General features: G+C 41.9%; 2 protein-coding genes across 2 annotated transcripts; one reads left to right on the top strand and one right to left on the bottom strand.

The window, feature by feature from the left end:
* The first annotated feature begins 6,716 nt into the window (after positions 1-6,716).
* On the top strand, positions 6,717-14,615 carry parn (poly(A)-specific ribonuclease (deadenylation nuclease)). The gene is made up of 26 exons (XM_031863206.1): positions 6,717-6,797; positions 7,046-7,123; positions 7,203-7,282; positions 7,411-7,478; positions 9,226-9,307; positions 9,476-9,536; positions 9,711-9,876; positions 10,110-10,172; positions 10,328-10,366; positions 10,449-10,491; positions 10,573-10,653; positions 10,796-10,852; positions 10,969-11,046; positions 11,135-11,178; positions 11,271-11,313; positions 11,580-11,655; positions 11,756-11,866; positions 11,963-12,032; positions 12,132-12,187; positions 12,333-12,419; positions 12,510-12,584; positions 12,679-12,853; positions 12,990-13,117; positions 13,257-13,323; positions 13,402-13,550; positions 13,699-14,615. The coding sequence occupies exons 1-26, from the start codon at positions 6,779-6,781 to the stop codon at positions 13,743-13,745; spliced, it is 2,043 nt and encodes a 680-aa protein (XP_031719066.1). The 5' UTR covers positions 6,717-6,778; the 3' UTR covers positions 13,746-14,615.
* Positions 13,807-23,659, bottom strand: rexo5 (RNA exonuclease 5). Its single transcript, XM_031863192.1, has 19 exons — positions 23,571-23,659; positions 22,407-22,662; positions 22,132-22,258; positions 21,928-22,042; positions 21,421-21,528; positions 21,192-21,280; positions 20,607-20,722; positions 20,364-20,502; positions 19,826-19,920; positions 19,628-19,730; positions 19,459-19,547; positions 19,079-19,187; positions 18,514-18,621; positions 18,295-18,432; positions 18,013-18,105; positions 17,552-17,897; positions 17,289-17,470; positions 15,734-15,843; positions 13,807-15,666 (listed from the first exon to the last, which is right to left on the bottom strand). The coding sequence occupies exons 1-19, from the start codon at positions 23,602-23,604 to the stop codon at positions 15,615-15,617; spliced, it is 2,409 nt and encodes an 802-aa protein (XP_031719052.1). The 5' UTR covers positions 23,605-23,659; the 3' UTR covers positions 13,807-15,614.
* Between the last annotated feature and the right edge of the window lie 16 nt (positions 23,660-23,675).

Here is a 23,675-nt window from a genome sequence, read left to right as displayed (position 1 = left end):
ATTCAAAATACCACTGTGTTCCCTGAGTGCTCAAATATTTCAAGTTGTTGTCTGTGCTGATGGAGATGCTCTCCGTACGTGGGTCACACCTGTCGCAGTGGCATTCAATTAAACAACAAATGATAAACACATTTAAAGCTGCACTAGTCAATATTTTTATATCATCAATGAATGTGAGAATTCTATGTGTAATGTTTAAGGAGTAATTTCAAAAAAAAGCTTCAAAGTACAAACTTCAAAGTGGTTGCTAACACGTTGGCAAAAACATTTTTATAATGTCCACGCTTTGTTTACAGCGTGATCTGCTGCCCCAAAGTGGCCAAAAACATCAACTACTGCAATCAATGTTTACGTTACCTGCTCAGTAGCTAGACACCAACCATGATGAAATAACAGGCCTGACACAAGCTGCTCCACCACTCTGTTTGCTGTCCCAATGCTACAACGTGACAATGCTATGGACTTTACAACATCCTTTAAAACTTGATGTTGGCAAGGATCATGCATCAGTGTGATCATCTGTGTGCGAAGGATATAGAAATGGTAAAAGAGAGAAAGCGGGAGTGTATGCTTCACTCAGCTGAGTGATGAAAGTCAGTGTAACAACAATACAGAGATGTTTGAAAGGTCTATCTATCTATCCATCTATCTATCTATCATCTATCTATCTATCCATATATCATCTATCATCTATCCATCTATCTATCTTCAGTATCGTGCAGCTAGAAATGGTATTGGACATTAGAATGAGGATAACACAGGCAGTTCTTTAGAAAACTGAGTGGTAACTGCCTCCTATCTTGCAGAGTCAGAGGCCTGGGAAATTGGAAGGGTTTCATAAAATGACTGCGGCAGTGAGTGCCATCACAGGCTGAGATTATCATCATCCAATGCTCAGCTCTGTGTAAGCGTGTGTGTGTGAAGTGAGTGTGTGTGTGTGTGTGTGTGTGTGTGTGTGTGTGTGTGTGTGTGTGTGTGTGTGTTTGGTTGGTGGGTGTTGGGGGGGGGGGGGGTCTATTCAAAGTTACAGACAATAAAATCCCCATGTTGATGACTTTGTCTTACAGAGAGAGAGCGACTTCCAAAACCTACATGTCAAAGATCTTTACGCTCATTGGCATCATAACACAGCTTCAGTGGATCATAGCTGAATTTGTTGCCTAAAATGGCTCATAATAAAATGTTATCCAGCCACATTTTTAGCTTCTAAAGATAGTTTTGAAGCTTTTAATTTGGATTTGACATAGCATCCAAATTCTCTGTTGGCCCTGTTATGTCACGTTGGGGTTTGCTTGCAGTGAAGTCAGATTCAGAATCGTTTTAAGGTGTAACACCCGGTTGTCCTTCACAGGAGTTCTCATATGACTGTTGAGACCTGTTCAGACCTGGCTTTAATATGCGTACTTGTAATCCGATCACAAGTGGACAGCTCTAAGTACAGGTGTGACTGCACCCAAGACGCATTGAGGACGCATTGAAATCTGATTGCTCAGACCACATCGAAGGGTTAAGGGTCGAACAATTGTTTGTTCTCAGTCTACCTTGCTGACTGCTTCAGTTGCCTGGCACACGTAAGGAAATGAAATCATTTGAAACAAACTGGTTAAAAACAACAACGCATTTGGTCTTTACAACAGAAATAATAAAGGTGTTTATTTTCATATAGAGCTGCGACGTGAGATCCGATTAACGCCAGGTGTGAAAAGGGCCACCGCCACAATTCAGATATTGACAGATTCAGTGCCACGCCTTCATTACAATGGCATATAATAAGCTGTTGGATTTGTCTGCGCCAAACTCACCAAGTAAAATTTGTATCCTGCTTCTGTACATATGTGTTTGGTTTGAGATCTCAGTCGCATCGACCGCAAACAATGGAGAACCCAGAAATAGCTGAAGATGAAGACTCATTTTAACAGAATTAACAGCGCTTATCTGATCCCATGTGATACATTTAGAGTACCAAACGTGATATATGAAGCCATTTCTGCTCACAGGTCAGGGGAAACGGTTGGCACAAATTCCACGAGTCTCACCTTCTGAGAGTGAGACTTCCTCCTCCTTGTCTCCACAGCTGAGATTCACTCCAGCTCTTCCTTTCATCCCAGTCGAACCGCTCATCCTCCCACAAGTTCTTTTTAGACAAAGAACCAGACCAGAGAGAGGCAGCCAGTAAAGCTCCTCTCCCTTAATTGCCATCAATTTAGTCTTTGTTCTTACTTATCTGTTACACTTCTACAACTCTGAGAAACTTTTTATCCCTTTCACAGCCGCGTCTCTGTTTCTCTCCCATCCCCCCCTGTACAATTACAGAGTGATAAACCACACTTATTAGTTCCTCTATTTGGCCTGAAAGCAAGGCGGTTTCTCATCACTTGAGGACCAGTTAAAAGAGTGTGTGTTGGTGTGTCTGCGTGTGTCTGTGTGTGTGTGTGTGTGTGTGTGTGTGATGAAATGGAATAGGACGCGTCAACAGCAGGTATTGTGCTGCCACCTAATCTCACGCATGATTAGGAGAGCAATAACACGACTGTCTGAGCAGGTTACAAAAAGTGTGAGCTCCCCTCTGAGTGTCTGTGTGTGTATGCTGTGGTGAGAAAATGTTTATTGAACTACTAAGTGTCACATTACACCCAGAGTCTCTTTTTCCACCTGTGCTCCCTCGGTCTTAAGTGCCTCCTTTTTTCTTTTCTTTTTTTTTTACACCTGCTGCATTGCGAGCCTCGGGCCTCTCGACCCCTTTTACCTTCATCCAACCTTCCTTTCACTGATATATTTTCCTTTTTTAACTCACCCGTCCCCTGGGGTCTTTCTTCAATTCCTTTGTCTGCTGTAAAAAAGCTTGATTGACCACTAGTTGAATCAGTAAACAAACAACACACACACATGAACACGCTCACTTGACAGATGCTAATGGTCTCCCCTCAGCCTGCTTTTACCTTAAATTGCAGCTCCCCTCCACCCTTCCTCCCCCACTGCCTTTCTATCCCACCACTCATCCCTCACTCTGACTGAATGACATTCTTTTATTCACTTCCTGACTCTGCCCAGTATTCGACGTCCCCATTGCGCTCCTTTTGACTGGAAAAGCTGTGCTGTGCTTGATGAAAAGGGGGGAGAAAAATTGAGGGAGCAGCAAGCTTTTATAGCGAGCTCAAGCATCCACGAGGTGTGTGTGTGTGTGTGTGTGTGTGTGTGTAAAGGAAGAGGGGAGGGACGGTTTAAAAGCAAGATAACAACTCATCTGACATTGTGGAGTGTAGCGCCCTCCTGTGGTGGCTGTCTACTTTAGAATATAAACAAACTAAGGATTATTTTTAAAACCTGAAGGACGCTTTAAGAAATTGAATGGACGTTTTTTTATTTATTTCCCCTCCAGTACATGCAGGGGGATGTAGATGTCATCTCAAAGAAATTTAAGTATTTTAAATCTGAACGACACAACAGCATTATTTGATATGATATACAGTATATAATAATACATAAAGTATAATGACGCTGTCATGTGTAGTGTAGTGTGCACTGAACTTCACTCACATTTGCGACAGGTGAGTAACTATACACACTGCACATTTTGTGCCCCGAGGTCAAAGTGGGTAGGTTAGTGAATCATGACAGCTGTAAAACACACATGGTATTATTATGTTCACATACTGTACATATATACGGGTACTTATACAACACTGACCTTAATTCTTAAATGCTGGTGACCTTTGTTTACACATCATCCCACATCTCTCTCTCTCTCCTCTCATTTCCTGTCATCGCTCCGCTGTCGCTGTCCGTTAAAGGACAAGTTCACATCCTTTCCAGTCTGAAACAAAACAATACCGACAGGCCCATGTGTGCATTAAAATCAATTCTGGTTGCTGTTATCATTCCTGCTGTCCATACCGGCTATAAAGAGATTACTTCCGAAAGCAAATAAAATGTAAGTGATGTGGGACAAAACCCACAGTTTTCCACAGGCAGTGTTTCCTTGCTGAGCTGCAGCAGATTTTGTGCTAAAAATAATGTAATTCTGGAGAATACCCACAACATTGTATCACTGCTGAAACATCACATTAGCTTCGGGTGAACTTTCAAAGATATTTTCACACAAAACAAGGCCTGTCGATTTTGTCCCCCATCATTTACACTGAAATCGCTTTGCAGTCGGTATGGACGGAAGTATTACAGCAAAAGCAAAAACCAGAAGAAGTATTCAGAACTTTTACTTCAGTAAAAGTAGCAATAATACAGTGCAGACATACGCTGTAAGAAGTAAAAGTAAGAGTATTCATAACGCAGAATGTCCAATTTCAAGTATAGAGTAGCATGAAATGGTAATACCCAAGTTAAGTACAAGTATCTAAAAATTGTACTTGAACAATACTTACTTGTGTTTAACCACTGCCAAAAACTATTTCAATGTACATATGGGCTTGTCCATCACTCCCAACTTGTCTCATACTGACGCTTGGTGAGTGGCCCTAATCCTCCAAATATGATGCTCTAGTGTCCTTTCAAAATAAACTTCCCTCTTCACAAGAAGTTAGGTTTAGGCAACAAAGGAAAAGAGCGTGGTTGACGTTAACTTGACTGACCAACGTGACTAAAAACCAGTCAGCCTCATTTATACTGCATCAGTTGCTCTGAGCGTCTAATAGTGACGCGGGTGGGTTTTACATTGGAGATATTTGAAAGCGCAGTGCGTTAGTATCAGACGCTGAGAGCCACTGACCAACAGGATTGGAGGACTTGAGAGTGAGACCGGGTCGGCCGGTCAGTGTTGTTTTAAGACAGAATTCAAACCTTGTTAACTTTAAGTTGCAATTTCCTGAGATGGATAGAGGATACGTGGAGTGGAGAGAGAGTGTCATGACTCACTGGCCATATGAACATTACGCTGAACAGAAACGATGAGCTCATCCAGGTTATAGCCCCACCGCTTGAAATGACATTTCTGCTCACGCGAGTAACAGACGATAAAACCACAAGCTGGAGAAAGTTGACTGAATATGTTTGCAGTTTTGTCAGCAACATAGTACAGATTCTGCCACAGAGTGTGTGGGTTGGAAAAACCACAACAGCAGTAAATCCAAAATGACACCTTAAAGGTCAGTGAAAAATAAAGGCATCCCATGGATCAATGAGATTCAAGAGCCCTCTGTTAAAGTTCAACACACACACATTCTCCCTCCCACTCTCACTTCCACTCATCAACCATATTTAATTAAATCGGTTTAATTTGCCTTGTCATTTATCACTTATGTAATCACCATCTTTTGCTCTGCTGTAATCTATTTCATGCCACTCATAACTTTGTCATTCGGATGGTTGTCTGTCTTTTTTTCTCTTTTGTTCCTTTCAAAGTGAGATGCTTTTATGGGATGATTTTGATGTCAGTTGCAGATTTTGTAATCATAGTCTCCTCTGCTTGTTGTCATCTTAAAAACAGTGCAATGATGATAATAATCTGGAGAGAGTGCACAGCCATAAAACTAATAATTATTAATAATAATAACAGTAATAGAAAATACAGAGTGCAGCTCGTTGCAAGCACAGACAACTATATTTGACACGCAGTAAGATAATATAGATTTATGTTGTGTGTTTAAATGCCTTAAATCTTAAGGCTAGAAAAGACTTGGTATGGCATGTTTCTAAAATACTGTCAAAAAATGCATAATTTTACAAAATCACACCCCTGGAGAAAACATTAGAAGCCTTTTCCTGCTTCCTTTCATTAAAGAAGTGAACATCTCCTCCTGTCCGTACTCTTTGAAATGTCATCTTTGCATGTCACCGGGAAGACATGTGTCTTATGATAAATACTTTTTTTATGTTCATCTTGGCATATAAACTGCATATAATAATCACGGGAACTGCTCTGCGTCTTTCTCGGTGGCAGCTGTATCACCAGCCTGACTTCAGAGACATCCCCTTAAATCACACCAGGAACTTAAACTTGTAAGAGATCCAACCACGATCCATAAGAGCTGCAAATCCTGCTCACCTGCAAGACAGCTTTTGCGGATACCTTCTTGGTACATTATAGACTTTGTCCAGCATTGTTTACTTGTCTTCGTCTTCATTTTCACCAGATTACTTCGTGAACAAAAATTAAAATTTGAAGTTAATCTCCATGTCCATAGACTTAAAGCATGACATAATACAGGAAGATGTATAAGAGAGGTCGAGAGAGGCAGTATAGGTAGGTAGTAGTAAATTTACTCAAGTGCTATACTTTTTTGACGTACTTGTACTTCACTTGAGTATTTCTATTCTGTGCTACTTTATACTTCTACTCCATTTCAGAGGGAAATATACATTTATTTGAAAAGAAAATACACAAACAAAGGTACATACACAAATATATAGAAAATATAGGTGGAAAAAAATTGTTTTTCTGTTGTTTTGAGCTCTTATTGGAGAAGCATTTTTTTCTGTGAGCTTGGTTAAATGAGTTTTAGGTTTATATACATTTCAAGTAACTAGTAACAATTCAACCAATATATCAAGAATAAAAGGAAGAGAATAATTAAAGCTGCTGCAGTAATACACACCTCAAATCAGTTTAATTTGCTCTCTCATACCTCTAATGTAACCTAATATATTTAACACAAGGGATGCCATTTAAAAATGTTAAATCTAAAATATAGCTCAAATAAAACACCAAACGTAAAGCTCGTGCAAAGCTCGTGTTCAGCGGCCCCGGAAGTGTTTGAGAAACGGTTAAAAGCCAGTTGACGTAGGCTAGCTAGCGTTAGCTGTCAGTAACAGTCATTGTGCAGGGATGGAGGTGACACGCCAAAGTAAGTAGCCCAGCACGTTGTGCCCACTTGATGTTTTTGTGTGCCGCGCTACATGCGTCGTTTTAACACACAACAGTAGCAGTGACCTGGTATCTATTTAAAACGGACAAGACCATTTCAGTCCTCAGCGGTTTGTTTCTGCTAGCTAGCTGAGCTAAGCTAAGCTGCGGTGGTGTATGTGCTAGCACGCTTCTCTCGTCACGCTAACGTAGCTACTGATGTTGATACACTTTCTCTTTTTATTACAGATTTTAAAGACAGTTTAAACGCTGTTTACAGCGCGATAGAGGAGGCGGACTTCCTTGCCATCGATGGAGAATTTTCAGGTAACGATAGATCCTTTTTTTTATATAAATAGTCTACGTTGTGTAGATAAATTGTGACATGTGGTGTTGTTGTTTTTAGGGATAAGCGACGGTCCTAATGTCAGTGCACTCACCAACGGGCTGGACACTCCGGAGGAGCGATACACGAAGCTTAAGAAGGTAAGCAGAGTTGATAGGTTTATGGTACTTAACATTTTTTTGTGTTTTTAATGCATCCTGATTTCCCTCCATATTCTGGTTTACTGCTTATCTCATTTAAAATCTCTGTCTGTCTCTCTGTTCACCAGCACTCTATGGACTTCCTGCTGTTCCAGTTTGGAATATGCACATTCAAGTATGACCAGACAAAGTCAAAGTGAGTGATGTCTGCTTCACAAGTACAGAACTACAGATCTGAGATATATACAGGTGCTGGTCATATAATTAGAATATCATCAAAAAGTTGATTTATTTCACTAATTCTATTCAAAAAGTGAAGCTTGTCTATTATATTCATTCATTACACACAGACTGATATATTTCAAATGTTTATTTCTTTTAATTTTGATGACTATAACTGACAACTAAGGAAAATCCCAAATTCAGTATCTCAGAAAATTAGAATATTACTTAAGACCAATACAAAGAAAGGATTTTTAGAAATCTTAGCCAACTGAAAAGTATGAACATGAAAAGTATGAGCATGTACAGCACTCAATACTTAGTTGGGGCTCCTTTTGCCTGAATTACTGCAGCAATGCGGCATGGCATGGAGTCGATCAGTCTGTGGCACTGCTTAGGTGTTATGAGAGCCCAGGTTGCTCTGATAGTGGCCTTCAGCTCTTCTGCATTGTTGGGTCTGGCATTTTGCATCATCCTCTTCACAATACCCCATAGATTTTCTATGGTGTTAAGGTCAGGCGAGTTTGCTGGCCAATTAAGAACAGGGATACCATGGTCCTTAAACCAGGTACTGGTTGCTTTGGCACTGTGTGCAGGTGCCAAGTCCTGTTGGAAAATGAAATCTGCATCTCCATAAAGTTGGTCAGCAGCATGAAGTGCTCTAAAATTTCCTGGTATACGGCTGCGTTGACCTTGGACCTCAGAAAACACAGTGGACCAACACCAGCAGATGACATGGCACCCCAAACCATCACTGACTGTGGAAACTTTACATTGGACCTCAAGCAACGTGGATTGTGTGTCTCTCCTCTCTTCCTCCAGACTCTGGGACCCTGATTTCCAAAGGAAATGCAAAATTTACTTTCATCAGAGAACATAACTTTCGACCACTCAGCAGCACTCTTTCTGAAACTCCCCCACATTTTTGAATCGGTTTTGTTTCACAATCCTCTCCAGGGTGCGGTTATCGCTATTGCTTGTACACTTTTTTTCTACCACATCTTTTCCTTCCCTTCGCCTCTATTAATGTGCTTGGACACAGAGCTCTGTGAACAGCCAGCCTCTTTTGCAATGACCTTTTGTGTCTTGCCCTCCTTGTGCAAGGTGTCAATGGTCGTCTTTTGGACAACTGTCAAGTCAGCAGTCTTCCCCATGATTGTGTAGCCTACAGAACTAGACAGAGACCATTTAAAGGCCTTTGCAGGTGTTTAGAGTTAATTAGCTGATTAGAGTGTGGCACCAGGTCTCTTCAATATTGAACCTTTTCACAATATTCTAATTTTCTGAGATACTGAATTTGGGATTTTCCTTAGTTGTCAGTTATAATCATCAAAATTAAAAGAAATAAACATTTGAAATATATCAGTCTGTGTGTAATGAATGAATATAATAGACAAGTTTCACTTTTTGAATGGAATTAGTGAAATAAATCAACTTTTTGATGATATTCTAATTATATGACCAGCACCTGTATGTATATAAACTATATCACATTTACAGACCAAATTGGTTGATTGTCAGGTACAGGGGAAAAGACATAGTCCTTTTTGGGAGACAGATTTTTATTTTTTCATGACAAAATATCAGACAACTAGAGGATAATAGTATGGTAGTAATCCGTCTTTTGAATGACTCACACACAGGTTATTTTTTTTAAATGACCTCCCAGCTGCTGGAATAATTTCACTAATCCTCATTGTCCTGTGTTCCCATCTCTGCAGGTATATCACAAAGCCTTTTAATTTTTATGTATTCCCGAAACCGTTCAACAGGACGTCCCCCGACTTAAAGTTCATCTGTCAAGTAAGTCGGTGATGCTCCTGGGAGCGTTTCCTCAGTGTGAACGGAGATGAATGCGTTTTACTAGTGATAGTGACGTGGATAGGTTAAAAATGATTGTTCCTGTAAAACGATGACACTTCTGTCTGGTTTTTTTTGATGGAAACGGAAGATTACCTTTTGTCATTTCAGAGTTCCAGTATTGACTTCCTGGCCAGTCAGGGATTTGACTTCAACAAGGTGTTCCGTCATGGTGAGTACACCGCAGAGCGACATGAAATATCCCTCTTTGTCTCCTGAAACCGAGATGACTTTTACAGTCTGTGTTTACTTTAAACGCTTGCCGTGTCTGCTGTAGGGAGCAGTAATCTTTGCAGTTCTCATTCACTAGACGGATGTAAAATTGTGACTCATCTGGTATTCAAAGGAATCCCGTACTTGAACCAAGATGAGGAAGTCCAGCTGAGGGAGCAGACTGAGGAGAGGAGAAATCAACATGCTAACGGTGTAGGGACCCCGTCCTTCATCTCCCCATCCTCCAAAGGCCCCGCACACGTACCCGAGGAACACAAAGACTACATCAACAGGGTGATGTAAGTGTTGCAACACAAATGGAGGTTTTGGGCTGTGGGTACTGACAGTGTTGTGTATGAGCCTTTAGACATAAGTTGTGCATATTTGGTTCTTTCCCACTTCATGTGAGCCAGCTGTGGTTCCCTTTCCTTTGGGGTATGTTGGGCATGGCCAACTGGAAGGAGACCCCATCAGAACTGTACCTCCTCAGTTGACTCTGGAATAATGTCATGTCTACTGTTTTTCCCCTCAGAGGGAAGGTTGAGACCCTCTTCACTAACTCAGAGAAGACTTTGGACTTGGAGCCATGTACTGGGTAATGTTCACTCAATTTGTATTCATCTTTTGATAATGTTTGATACCATTCTTTCCTTACTGTCAGTGTGTTAAATAAGGAATATTTATAATACTAGTATCGGAAAAATGCTTTTATTTATTCATTTTTTAACTCTGCTTATATTTCCTAACCAGGTTCCAGCGAAAGCTGATTTACCAGACTCTGAACTGGAAGTGAGTCACTCAACACGTTTGCTATTAGTGTTTTTTTTATGTTGGATATAAGAAGAGTAAGATTTGTCTTTGTTTTTCACAGGTTTCCCAAGGGGCTTCATGTGGAAACTGTGGAAACAGAAAAGGTAAGAACATGTTGTATTTCAACCTATTTTTCCCTCTGGTTTTGAGTGGAATATGTGAAATATTCTTGTGTGTGTGTGCAGAAGGAGCGTTACATCCAGGTCATCAGAGTAGATGATGAGGAGAGGAAGTTGAGGGAACAGCAGAAACGGGAGAGGGAGCAGGTGAGTTTTTAAAGATGGACATTAAATTAAAGTGTTGGTGTGTATTCGGTGAAGGAATACATAAATTTCTTATTTTGAAAAACTATATAATTTTTAATCTTATCGAAAACATTTTTCCCACACTTCTCTCCCCCCCCAACAGGAGGAGGTAAATGATGCTGTCGGCTTCTCCAGGGTCATCCACGCCATCTCTAAATCTGTGAGTCAAACTCAACATTACATCCTTCTGTTGCTAATTCAACTTTGTGTTTTTTTTTATATTTTGTCTTTGGAAAGTCTGACTTGTACCCTTAACCTCTTTAATCTGACATGCAGGGTAAACTTGTGGTTGGCCACAACATGCTGCTGGATGTGATGCACACCATCCACCAGTTCTACTGCCCTCTGCCAGAGGTACAAACTTTAAGATGCATACTTCATATATGGTGTTTTTGCTTTAGTGTAATTTGTGACTCATTTGTGCCCCTGCTCTTATCTTCAGGATCTTCAAGACTTTAAAGAGGTCACCATGTGTGTCTTCCCACGGTAATGTTCCTCTGCTTTCCTCGGTGTGTTTACTCGTTTCCACGGAGGATTTTCTGTACTTCTTGTTGTTCATTATTGGCTTTTACTTGCAGACTTCTGGACACAAAGTTGATGGCTTCCACTCAGCCTTTTAAGGTAAATTATCTGCTTCAGTGCTGTAGAATATCAGGGGCAGTATTTGTTGTTGCTGATTGAGATATTTTAGAAAGGTAATAAAAAAAACCTTTTCAAAGTTAACTGATTGGATATTATTTAATTGTAGTTAAAATGTCTTTGCTCGGGTTAAATCACTGGTCAAAGCACCAACAAACTACAAGGTGCTCCAAAACTGTATTCAAGACTTGTGTCTCTCGATGTTTTTGTAAAAATATCTCAAAGGAGACGTTTCCTTTGTGTCTCAGGAGATGATCACGAACACGTCTCTGGCAGAGTTGGAGAAACAGGTGAAGGAGAGCCCCTTCAAGTCGCCACAAGTCGGTAAGTAAATACACGTGACGTTTGTCTGAGCCGCTCTCAAACGGCCAAAATTCTGCAACATCTATTTTTTATTTTTACGCTCTGTACCGTCTACTCTCAGAAACGGCAGAGGGGTTCAACAGTTATGACACGGCCCAGGAACAGCTGCACGAGGCCGGGTATGATGCCTACATCACCGGCCTCTGTTTCATCTCCATGGCCAACTATCTGGGTAACGCACACAATCACACTGATCCTCTTTGTAAATCAAATAAAAGTCAAACTATGTTTATTTAAACTTGTGTCTGCTTCACACTCTTATTTGCAGGCTCTTTCCTGACTCCACCCAAAGCGCACATCTCTTCCTCCTCCAAACTAGTAGAGCCGTTCTTCAACAAGTATGAGATGCACTTGAATTTGCAGCCAACTTTCATAAACTGCAAAAATATCTGTAGACAAAATGCATATAATGCGTCAATTTTTTGCTTGTTCTCAAGGCTTTTCCTGATGAGGATAATAGATATTCCCTACCTCAACATCACAGGACCAGATTGTGAGTATAATGCTGCACAGCCGAGCTTTATGCCAGGATTGTTGGATTAGACTACATGCCTGGAAACTTTGCCAATTTGAAAGGTACCCTGTGGAGAACATAGAATAGTAGCAACTGTTGCTGTTTTCCCCCTCTGTTCCCACAGTGCAACCTAAAAGAGACCACGTCCTGTATGTCACCTTCCCCAAAGAATGGAAGACGAGTGACCTCTACCAGCTCTTCAGTGCCTTTGGTAAGATGTGATGTTGGCAGGACAATTGTGCTTCCTAACGGGTATGACCCATTGTTCATCACTCACGTTGCACTTCTGTTATCCACTCAGGAAACATCCAGGTTTCCTGGCTAGACGACACGTCGGCGTTTGTGTCCCTGAGTCAGACGGACCAGGTGCAGATAGGTGAGTTTCACACCCCACTTTAATACACACACACCAGACTGGACAAAAAAAAAATGACACCGCAATCTGTCAATGTCTCCGTCTAATCCCGCAGCTATGAACACCAGCCGCTATGCAGAGAGTTACAGGATCCAGACGTATGCAGAGTACATCAAGGGCAAGCAGCAGCTGCAGGACAAGGAGAAAGTCGGCCACACGCCCAAATCTTGGGGGGAGGACGACGGCTGGATGAAACCTCACTACACCTCGGCTACCTTTGGATATCCCAAGTACACCTGCGCTGCATTTTCAACATAACAATCGGTGTAATTACCGCTCTCCTGGGAGGATCTGCAGGTATGCATAGTTTGCATCTGTATTGATGCATCCATTACTTTTTTTTGGGGGGGGGGTTGTTTTCTCTAGGGGTCTGAGGAAACGCTGCATCAGTCCCGTTCAGGGGGAGCAGGGGGCCGTAGATGCTCCGATCACAGACGGCTGGAGTCACTACTCGTACCCAGATAGCACCGGCAGCAAGAAGATGAAAACTGATGGTGTGTGAACGCATTCATGCAGAAGTGCTTTTAAGGTTCTAGTATTTAATGTCTTTGTTTAATGTCTCACTAAGTAAAAGTGCACGTGGTGTATAAAGAGGTCTAATTGAGGCTCTCGTGCACTCTTTGTGTTTCTTAGACAAAGGTGGACAGGCAAATGCAGAGGCTATCGAGAGCAAGACCTCAGAAGGATGGCTAAAGACGGCGTAAGTGAAACGGCGGCGCTGTCGATGTAGTTCTGTTCGCTGTGATTCAAGGCTCATAACGGTTGCTGTGCCCTGCAGAGATGCATCAGACTCGATGGGGTCCAGTCCCGCCCCTGATGAGGAGGGAAGTCCTGAAGGCAACGATGCCGAGGGGACGGTCACCTGGCAACAAGCCCCTGCAGTCCGCGGGAGAAAAGGTCAAAAGAAACAGAAAAAGAAGCGCAAAGGTGTGTTTGAACTGTTTATATAACGTGTTAAGCAAAACCTGTAGACAAAGGGAACCAAAGTTTAAATGTACCATTGTTAAGTTTAGGATAACTTGAAGTTGTGGTCCTTGTCCTCGTCTCTTCATGTCGGTCCTCTCCTCTTGAACAGGGGCTGAATCTACTCCGTCGCTGTTTGAGGTGCCAGAAGTGTGGTAGCGAACGGTGAGGCGTGGAGAGGCCGCTGTCCCACAATGAGCTCCTGCTCAAGAGTCTCTTCCTCTGCACTTGGGGCGCTCTCTCTCTCTCTCTCTCTCTCTCTCCTGCAAGGTTGTAAATCACTGGGAGTGACACGCCCTAAATGAATTAGTTCACCCTGCAGCTGTGGATACCGTGTCCAAAGCTACCAGCCAAGACTGGACTCTTGACAGAGAACACAAGCCATAACAGCTGCCATATTTTGATCTTGTATCAGAGGAGCAGGAAACTCTTCTGGGTAAATGCGCGCACATACACACTCTTCACTGGAATCTTAAAATCGAATCTCCAGAAATGTTCATTTATTCTCTGTGTTCAGACTGGATTCTGCCACCACACTTTGAAATCATTTATTATTTTTAATGGCACGGTCTCCTCCAATCAGTCTTATATTTTGTGAGAGTTTGTGCATGTGGGGGAGATGTATGTTCTCTCTTTGTATCCCCGTGACTCCGTTTCATAAACCGTGAGATAAAATGCTGCCCGACACGTCCTGTAGTTCAATGTCTGGGTTATTTAGGATTTTAATGGAGTCTAACATTATTTTTTTCCCATTTTAAAATAAGTTCTGTCAACTTAGACCAGTTTTATCCAACATATATAAGCTTATCAATGACGATGTGATGTTTATAATTGGTGGCGTTTTGATCCTTCATGAGAAGTTCTTTCTGTACAGTTGAGTTTCTTTACCTTTTTTGTGTTAACTGTTTTGTAACCGTGTCAACCTGCAACAATGTCAACGTTTGTTCTAATGCAAAAGGTGTAAAGTTTAAAAAGTACTTAAAATATTTCCTTGAAAAGGGAACAAAAATTAAAGACTGTTTCTTAGTATCTCTGTTTTCTGTCTTCACTCTCGATGCATTTGAATAGAGGCGTTCGCCACGCTTTATATTGTTTATACTCGCAAGATCAACTTTTACTGCTTTTGCATTGACATGCACTTAACAGGTAAAACCATAATCTAATGGAGCTCATAACATGTCGTCCACTGTTTGACAAAATGAGCTGAAGACTTAAATCGGCACATTTTCAATGCTTTAGTTTTACTCGGGTGAAATATTTAAGCTCTAATATAATAACTACATAAACGGTTAATAAACCTTACATGTTCTTAGTCATTTAAGTGTATTACGTCTTAACTTTAGTCTTTGTACAGTCTTCCACTCAAGTAGTTTTGACAGCACAGGTAAAGAGCTACACTGGTGATGGCTGAATTCCATTTAGCTGCTTCAATTTCAGGGTCCTGGTGTTGTGCTTGTGGCCTCACTTGAATGATGGCGTCGTTAGTCTTATTAGTAACACCTGTGCTTCTATACTTCTAACTCTCGACATGAATCATGGTTACTGAAAGTCAAATGAAAGGAGTTTGACATCAAACAAATTTTGTTGAAGTATCAAAATGAATAGATTCTGTATGGTAGATGCTGCTCATTAATCAATATTCTTTTACTTCAATGAATATAAACATTCCTCCAACAGTGTTTGATACAGTCATAAATCTTCCATCTTTAACTTCTTCCAGGAGAACAAACCGTATCTCCACCCCAGCATGTGTTATGAGCCAAGTCCGACTTTCATGATCGCACTTAATGGGAAACTGTTTGTGTGTCTCTTAATGGGAAACTAAGTGTCAAACTCATTGGGTACCAAAGGCAGATTTGACTCTCTAGCTTTCAGTATTTTTTTTAGGCCACCAAAAATATTTTACAAGTACTGTATTTGACTTAAACTTTGCTTTATATACATTTTACCTAATAAAAACAGACATACAGCGCTCATCTTTCACTAAAACAAGTCTGGAAGTGGACTGCAGGATATGTTGAGTGCAGGTCATTCTCCTCGCTTGACCTCCATCAGGCACAAACCAGGACAGCCATGAGCACTAGGGAAGAGAAGGTTTTAGAAATAATGAAATCTGGGTGCAGATTTTCCTCAGACAGAGTCCTCACCTGGTGTCTCCGAGCAGCACGACCACGGACAAGGTGCCTTCTGGGAGAGAGCTGAAGAGCTTCCTCAGGCGGTGGTCCAACTTCCCCATCAGGAGATCCATTTCCTGGTCCTACACAGATTACATAAAAGGAGTCTTCATTGCATGCGTTCAATAAATCATTAACTGTACAAGTCTTAAGATCAAATCAGAAATGTACTAATTACTCTCCCTCATATGCACTTTGTAGGGATTTTGCTTTGTGCTTCGATTTCAATCATTAACACTTAGCAGGATATTCTTTCATCGAGGAATAAATAAATATTAAAAGCTCAAGTTTTCTATCAGGTTTTTATGGAAGCCGAGAACTGCCGTGCTTGCAATACACTTTTATCTCAAGATCACAAGTTAATTATCTCGAGAGAAAGCGAGCTTTATCGGCAGATAATCAACACGTTATCACTAGAAAACAAAAAGGTCGTTTCTGCCCATTACTTGTTACGTTTATCAGAGATCAGCAGTGCCATGCCAGCATGCATAGATGTACGGAGAGCAGAATGTGACTTTAAATGCCTCTATATTCACGCAATTCATGTTAAAATCACCAAAAAAAAAAAAAAAAAAAGCACAGCTGTTTAAAAGCAGTTATTATAATAATGAGCTCTTTCATTGGTTTTGCACAGCCAGTAAGTCCAAAGGTCAAGAGTAAAGCCAGACCAAAGTGTCTGCCACTGTTAGGATGTCATCTTCTGACAATCTTCAGAGAATTAAATCAGAATTTGCCCGATAATATAATCACCTTGACCTGCCTTCATTGTGTTTTAAAATTACCTCTTTCAATCATTCCAGTGTAAATATAACTTAAGAGGTGGGTTATATAATTGTCTTTATTCAAAATAGAAGCGTTTAATGGCACTTTCAGCTTCTCATTTAGATGGCGTCTTGACAACTGGAGCAGCTGACTTAAGATGAAACTAACAGATCAGGAAGTACCCATTATTGATAAACGCATCAGACTTCACTCAAGGTCTAAGACATCAGCCCTCGTCATTTCATTTTTATTTAATTTAGTTTATTCTGGATTAGCAAACACGGGTTAATCCTGGTCAGCCTGAGGCGGAGCCGTCTTTGTTATGCATCGTTATCACGAGATAACAAAATAATCAACTTGTGATCTCAAGATAACGGCCTTAAAAAAGAAATGGTCGCAAGCAGGGCCGTTCTCGGCTTCCGTAGTTTTTAAGTCTCGAAAACATCTACTCCTGAACGGCACAAAACTCCGTGGACTGTGACGCTAAAGCGTTTCCCAAAACAGCTGTCGTCTTGGGCTGTCAACCATGTAGGAATAAGCATACAGGACTATAGCTACACTAGTACCACCAGTGTGATGGATGAAACCATTCTTCTACATACACTTTCTTCTAACGGGGCAAAACAGAATAAAAAAAATCTAACTTTGGCACCAGAGAAAACGCCCATCCAATCTGTACTTTGTCACTGGAGTGTGTTTGCATGCTGACAGACATTTTGTGTCTGTGTGACAACCAGCTGGATGTCGATGCACCCTTTGTCTTCACCTGAGAACTGGTGTGCCCGTGGGTCCTCTCCTCGCCTTCCGCCGCTTCGCTGCCAGTATGCACCACGCTGACCCACGAGGGTAAGTGCGGCGGAGTCAGGGAAGGACAGACGAGGTAGTTTTCCTTCCGGAGATCCTCAGAGGAGCTGAGGGCCACGTGTTTATCCGCTGAGCTCTCAAACTCTGTCAACCGGAGACACCCGTGTTAGAGACGCACGGACACATTGTTTGAACGGTACGACAAGTAGAGTACTTTTTACTCACTTATGTATGCATGACTTGCACGGTTTCCACGTTTGGCAGGCAGGACGACTCTCTCCACCAAACCAAAGTGACCGAATGTCTCTCTGATCGTCTCCTCGGACAGTTGAGACTCTCTGGTGCCGTTTACTTTCGCTGAGGACAACCTGTTCGCCGCTCTAACAGAAGTGACACCCGGACATTCTGCATCTGACGCGTGTCCATTGACCCGTGCAGAAATGCGTAGGTCTTCAGCCATGCTGGGGTTCAACTGAACGGCGTAGAGGTGACTGGTGTTGAGACTGTCACACATCAAAGCATCAAGAGTCAGATCCAGGTCCAGCATCGACTCGTAAACAGGCCTCTGGACCTAGAAAAGGCACACGCAAGCAAACAGTTCTCCAAACGTTTCTGGAGTAACTTCCACTGTAAAGTAAAAGGAATAAGTGATAGAACACATAAGGAAAAAGGGGGAAGAGAGTTACCTTGATGGACTGTCCCTGCATATTAAGTCCATTCAACGCTTTTAGAGCCAGCACAGGTCCCTCCAGCAGCTCAAACTCTACCTCTGCATGAACCTGGAGACCAAACATAGTCAGAAAACACAGGTACGATTAATAAATGACAACCAAAAACAGCTTTTACAGCTCTAGTTTAAGAGGAACTGAAGCGGCCATTTTCACCGCATCCTCAGAGGAATTCAGTTGCACATCAGCGACAGAAACACCGTCAATTAAATGTAAATCGTAAATGTAGGCGAGATGTACCCTGACAGTTGTGGTCAACATTTTGATACTTCGAACTGGTCCACAGCAGCGAAACAGCCGCCTCACTTCCCTCTCGGAGAAATCAGCGGGGAACGGCCCGGCGAACACGACGCACATATCCCGAAGGTTCGCACGCGCCTGCAGGACGGACGCACGTGTTAAGCAGCACATTAAAACAACACTTTAAAAACGCATCATGGTGTGAATAGATGCCCTCACCCTCTGGTGCTTCTGCTCCTGGTGAGGGTGGCACCTCTTCAGATGGTCCGACAACTGGAGCACCGAGAGGAACGGACACTTGGTCCGTCTGCTGAAGGAGGCCAACACCTGAAGGAGGCGAGATTTAGTAACAGAGGTGAAGAAAGGGAGGAGTTGGTTAGAAAGACACAGGACATACAGTGAGTGAGAGGGAAAAAGGAGGCAAATGCAGCAAATCCATACGCGCATATTCACCTATAATCCAATTAATCATAACCAAAGTCCTCTCTTGAAACAAAAAGGGCAACTTCATTCATCTTTCCTCTCTTTGTCAATGTTGGTTGTTAAATTAGGCAGAAATGCCACTAAAGATTTTTCATCAAAACCAGATGCCTGATGATATTCATCACCAAACGGAGACAGGGATCCTAATACCTAACAAACGGGTTAACCATCAAACTCTTTATAAGGACTTGTATGCACCACAAATGGAAAGATTTCATATTTTGGGTAAAAAACTTAATTTAGTTTGTTTGATCCGGTGAAAGGTCAGACGGCTCCAGAGTCAACACTTCTCATGTCTCACCTCTTTGTCAGAGCTGTGCCACTGCTGATTGGACAGATCCAGGATGAGGTCCGAACGCTTTCCTAAGTAGGCGACTGACCGGCCGAGAGTCTGTAATGTGTCCGCAAACCTGCGTGAGAAAATAAAGATTCACAAGAAGGCGTTAAACATCCTAAACCATTTCTTTTGTTGTTGGACAATTAAAGCCTAGACATGAGTAGAAAATGTCAAAAAGACTGTTTGAGTTAAAGAGATCGGTACATTCTGGGTGTGTAAAGTGTTAGCTTAGCATGGAGGACAAACCCAGACTCAGAGGAAAGACACGGTTTTGTGAGGACATGGTCTGAGTAACTGTGGTCAGATGTAAAGAAGAGGTTTACAGACAGCATCAAGTTTAGTACCTGAGACTTGGTTTGGGTGCAGGTTCACAGTCAGCGGACTCCTCCATTATTGTGTATCCCCACAGCTCCTCCAGGTGAAGCTCTACAACCTGAGAGTGAGTATATACAGAAGATAAGATATCAACTGTGTGTGTACGTGTGTGAGAGTGTGAGAGAGAGAGTGTGTTACCTGACGAGGTCCTGTTTTGATAAAATACTGAGCCAGCTCCAGGGCTGCTACAGCATCCTCAATGGGATTATGACCCTTCTTCCCTTCAGTTTGAATTTGCCTCCTGGAACACAAGTGGAAAATCTAATTACAAACCCTGGTGGGTGAGACGGGGGAGAACGAGAGAGAGAGAGGAAGAGAGAGAGAGAGAGAACTTACTGCAGCACAACCTCTGCCAGGACTTTCAGTTTAAACTTTTGTCCAAAGTCTCTCCTGTACAGCAGCGAGGTGTCGATTACATGCTGGTGGATCAGCTGCAGGCAGGACACAAACACAATACAGGTCAAAACTTCATAGAACAAATGGATCTGCTTTTGAAGAGAGACTCTCCAAAAATATTCTGATACCTATGAATAATATAAATGAATAAAACAAAATATTAATATATACATATATATATATATATTTTTAGGTGAAAAGTCAAAATGTTTGGAAGCCGCTGGTTTAATCTTTAACAATGTATCCAATTCATAAGTCCAGATGAAGTGATGAGAGGTGCATGTACCTCAAAATTATACTTAAATCCACGCAAACAGCGATACGAGCCGTTACACGTCGTAAAGACGTAAACAAAGGCCGACCTCACATTCATGACACATTCAGACATACAACAAAAATACCATCTTACTCAGAATTGAACTTTATCCTGATAATTCTATTGATGCGAGAAGGAATTGAAATGTCAGTTTTAACTCACTTTCAGAGCCACGAGGTCGTTGTTTACCGAATGTCCCACCAGAACCGCGTCGCTCGGCAACAACTGCCTGAGCTTCACTTGAACATCACGCAGCGTCGTTGTGATTGGTCGCAACATCGCTGCGGTTATACCAGAGAACCTATCAGAGCGCACACAGCAACAAACATGTCTTTTAGCTTTTCAACACAGTGATTGATGGTGGTTATCTAAAAAGCACACCTGTGTGTGTGTGTTTGTGTGTACCTGGTGAGGTAGTCGAGTATTCGGTTCTGAGGTTTCACCAGATCGTCCAGCAAACAGTTCCCATCACTGTCCACCAGAGAGACGCGAGCCAACTCATTCCCTCTTTCTGTTAGACACTGAAGCACAACATGCACGCACGGACAATACATGATATATAATACATATAATATTAGTTACAGTATGAGTTTATTTCCACAGTTAAGTCGTGGTTTCGTTTTTTAAAAGCCGCTACAAGTGGAACAGACGTGCGTCAAAGTGATGTAGCTCATTCTGTCAGGGGGTAAAATTCTACCAAAATTAAAGAAGCATTCTATCAATTTGAAAAAGGACAACTGATTCGATGAATAATTCCTCCATGACAACATATTTATTGTACATTCTGGCTTGACAGAATGTGCAATAAAAGTCTTGAAACTCAAAATAGCACATAGAAAAAAAAATATATATGTATATTTATATAATAATCCAAATTCTACCTGTCTATTTGTCGCAGCGCATGCTGCAGTATTGATTGTTTGAAACTGTAGCACTGTATTCTACAACGTAAAGTGTGAATGGAGTGTATAACTGAGCGCATCCTCTCACCATTTCGCAGTCCAGTCCATACAGAGGGCTGCCGTCAGTCACGCAGTCAACACCGTCTGTGCACACAAACTCCTCAAAGCCCGGCATTCCTGGAGACAGAGATGAGGAAAAGAAGCTAGAGACGGTGGAGAAGGTGGAGGTGTGGACGGAGACAGCAGCCAATGGAGAGTGAGGCCACGTCCATATTAACCCAGCCAAAGTCGAGCTCTTAAAACAGAGAGAGACTCACCTTTGACAGGGTAGTGTTTCTTGATCATCTCCTCCTGGGGGAGAACATACGCTGTCAGTCCTCTCCTCTGTGTCCCGAACTTGGTGATTACTGGGTGAATCCTCAGTGCTGCAGCAGTGTGTAATAACACACACACACACACACACACACACACACACACACACACACACACACACACACACACACACAAAATAAAGAACAAGAAACAACCTAACTACAGCTGAGAGGTATACTATTTCTGACTAAATGCCACTTTAAAATAATGCGATGATATTCCGGGGATGCATATTAAGGCCTTCAGAGGAAGAATATTAGTCAAATGAATTGTGGATGTGAGGCATTTATAATAAGTTTGGAAAATTCTATTAGCAGCCTTTAATAATGAGGATAGCTTCATCGTCATTTTGTGACAAAGTCTCAGATAAAACCGACTCTTACGTCACACTGGTGATGTATGTATTGCCCGGATCTACACACAGTCAGGACGTACCCACAAAAGATTCCCACCTTTGTGCAATTCACTGCTTTCACTGGGCTTTTGGGATGGAGCGTCCGATTCCGGGACTTCACCGCTGAAGATTCCTGACGCCAGGTTGGTAGGTGACGGCGTAAAGGTGACCCTCTAAATAACAACGACAAGGTCCAGCGTTGACCCGAAGCACTGACACTCATAGCTGACATCATTGTGTATTTACCCTGCTGGTTACTCACAGTGGTGTAGCTGGTCCTGAGGTGCCGCAGGGTGAGGTAGTGTTTGTAAAAGTGACTCTGGGTCAGCCCCTCCACGATCACCACGTTCACAGCTTTCACCCTCTTCTGATGGTGGAGATGACACCAGCTAGAAGACACACAGGCGGATGAAGAGACAGAGGAAAGAGACAAAGTGGTGTGGCGTTTAAAAGGATCATTTAGATAATCGTTAGAGCACGAAGAGACGCAGTAAAAGTGCTTTACAGAGAGTTAATGTTACTACCATAAGTCATCACCTGGGCTGTTTAACGCCACCTGTTTTCCCCAGAGCGGCATAGTGCAGCAGCTCCGTCAGCTCACTCGGTGTAATTGGTTGTTGAAGGCGGTCGAGCGGCACAGAAATACTCAGCGAGCGTCCAGACGTCTGCGTCTCCTGACCTTCCTGCTGCACACTTCTTAATCTCTTGGCCTCCCTGTGCGCTGTGGGGCCGACGCTCCGTCTTTTCCCTCTGCTGCATGCTCCTGCTGCTGATGAAAGCTCACCAGATCTTTCTACCGGGAGGTGAAAACAAAAAGACATTTGAAATGGCATCGTCTCCTGGCTGTCGAAGTTTATGGACGTCTAGGAGTTACACATGTGCATCTTTAAATTCATAATGTTGTATTTTGGAAAGTAGAACACAGGAGCGCTATGTTCAGCCAAGTAGGGCTGTGTGTCAAAGTTCAATACTTGCAAAATGTGTCTGCATTTTGAATATCAATAACTGACAGCTAAGCCTCAGGTGCTGTTTACTTATTCTTTGATCAGCTGTATTTTGGAATGTGGTTGCTTTGTTCTAAGACAAAAATATAAACCCAGAGAAAAAGTTAAGGAGTTTTGAGATTGAAGATTGTCATGCCTTCATTAACGACTAAATATCTATACCACCCTAGCCCCATAATATAGGAAATAACTCAAAACGATTACAGTTTTACTTAAAGTAACTGCAGGTAAACTCCATGACGAAAGAGAGAAATGATTTGAAGACAAACATGTTTACAGTACAAACCTGAATGTGAAGCAATGAAATAAGTAATGGATTAGTATTGGTATCATTCGCCTTTGTGGTACTATTATGAGGGGGGGTGCATTTAAAGCATATCCGGTGACTGTATGATGGTGTGTTGTCTTTATTTCTGCTGCAACTTTCAGGTGAATTAAGTTTAAGCTTTTTTTTCTGTAGCTTCAAGTGAGTTGATTCCAGTGGAATCTGAGCTTTTACTGCTGTACAAAGCTAGCGAAACTAAAGTGAGAATAAAGAGTAACAGTTAACTACTAGAAACACTACACACCTCGCTTAGCTAGCTGACTTACTTACTTGTTTAAACAATAAATTACACTTATACATTTATAATGTAGGAGTATTTATAAGTTAAGTATACGTGTGAAAATAGTTACCAGAATAAAAATGTATACATACCAGATGTTATGGATCCTGAGGGTTCTAAATTCATGTTTTTCTACTACCGGTAGAGGCTAAAAACACATGAGGCGCTGCTGCACGTTACAATTTGTGATAAGTTAA

The sequence above is a fragment of the Anarrhichthys ocellatus genome, unplaced genomic scaffold (assembly GCF_004355925.1).
Source record: "Anarrhichthys ocellatus isolate YVR2014 unplaced genomic scaffold, GSC_Weel_1.0 scaffold28, whole genome shotgun sequence".
In the NCBI taxonomy this organism is placed as follows: domain Eukaryota; kingdom Metazoa; phylum Chordata; class Actinopteri; order Perciformes; family Anarhichadidae; genus Anarrhichthys; species Anarrhichthys ocellatus.
Note: the sequence above shows the minus strand (reverse complement) of the source record. Positions and strands in the feature narration are given on the sequence as shown.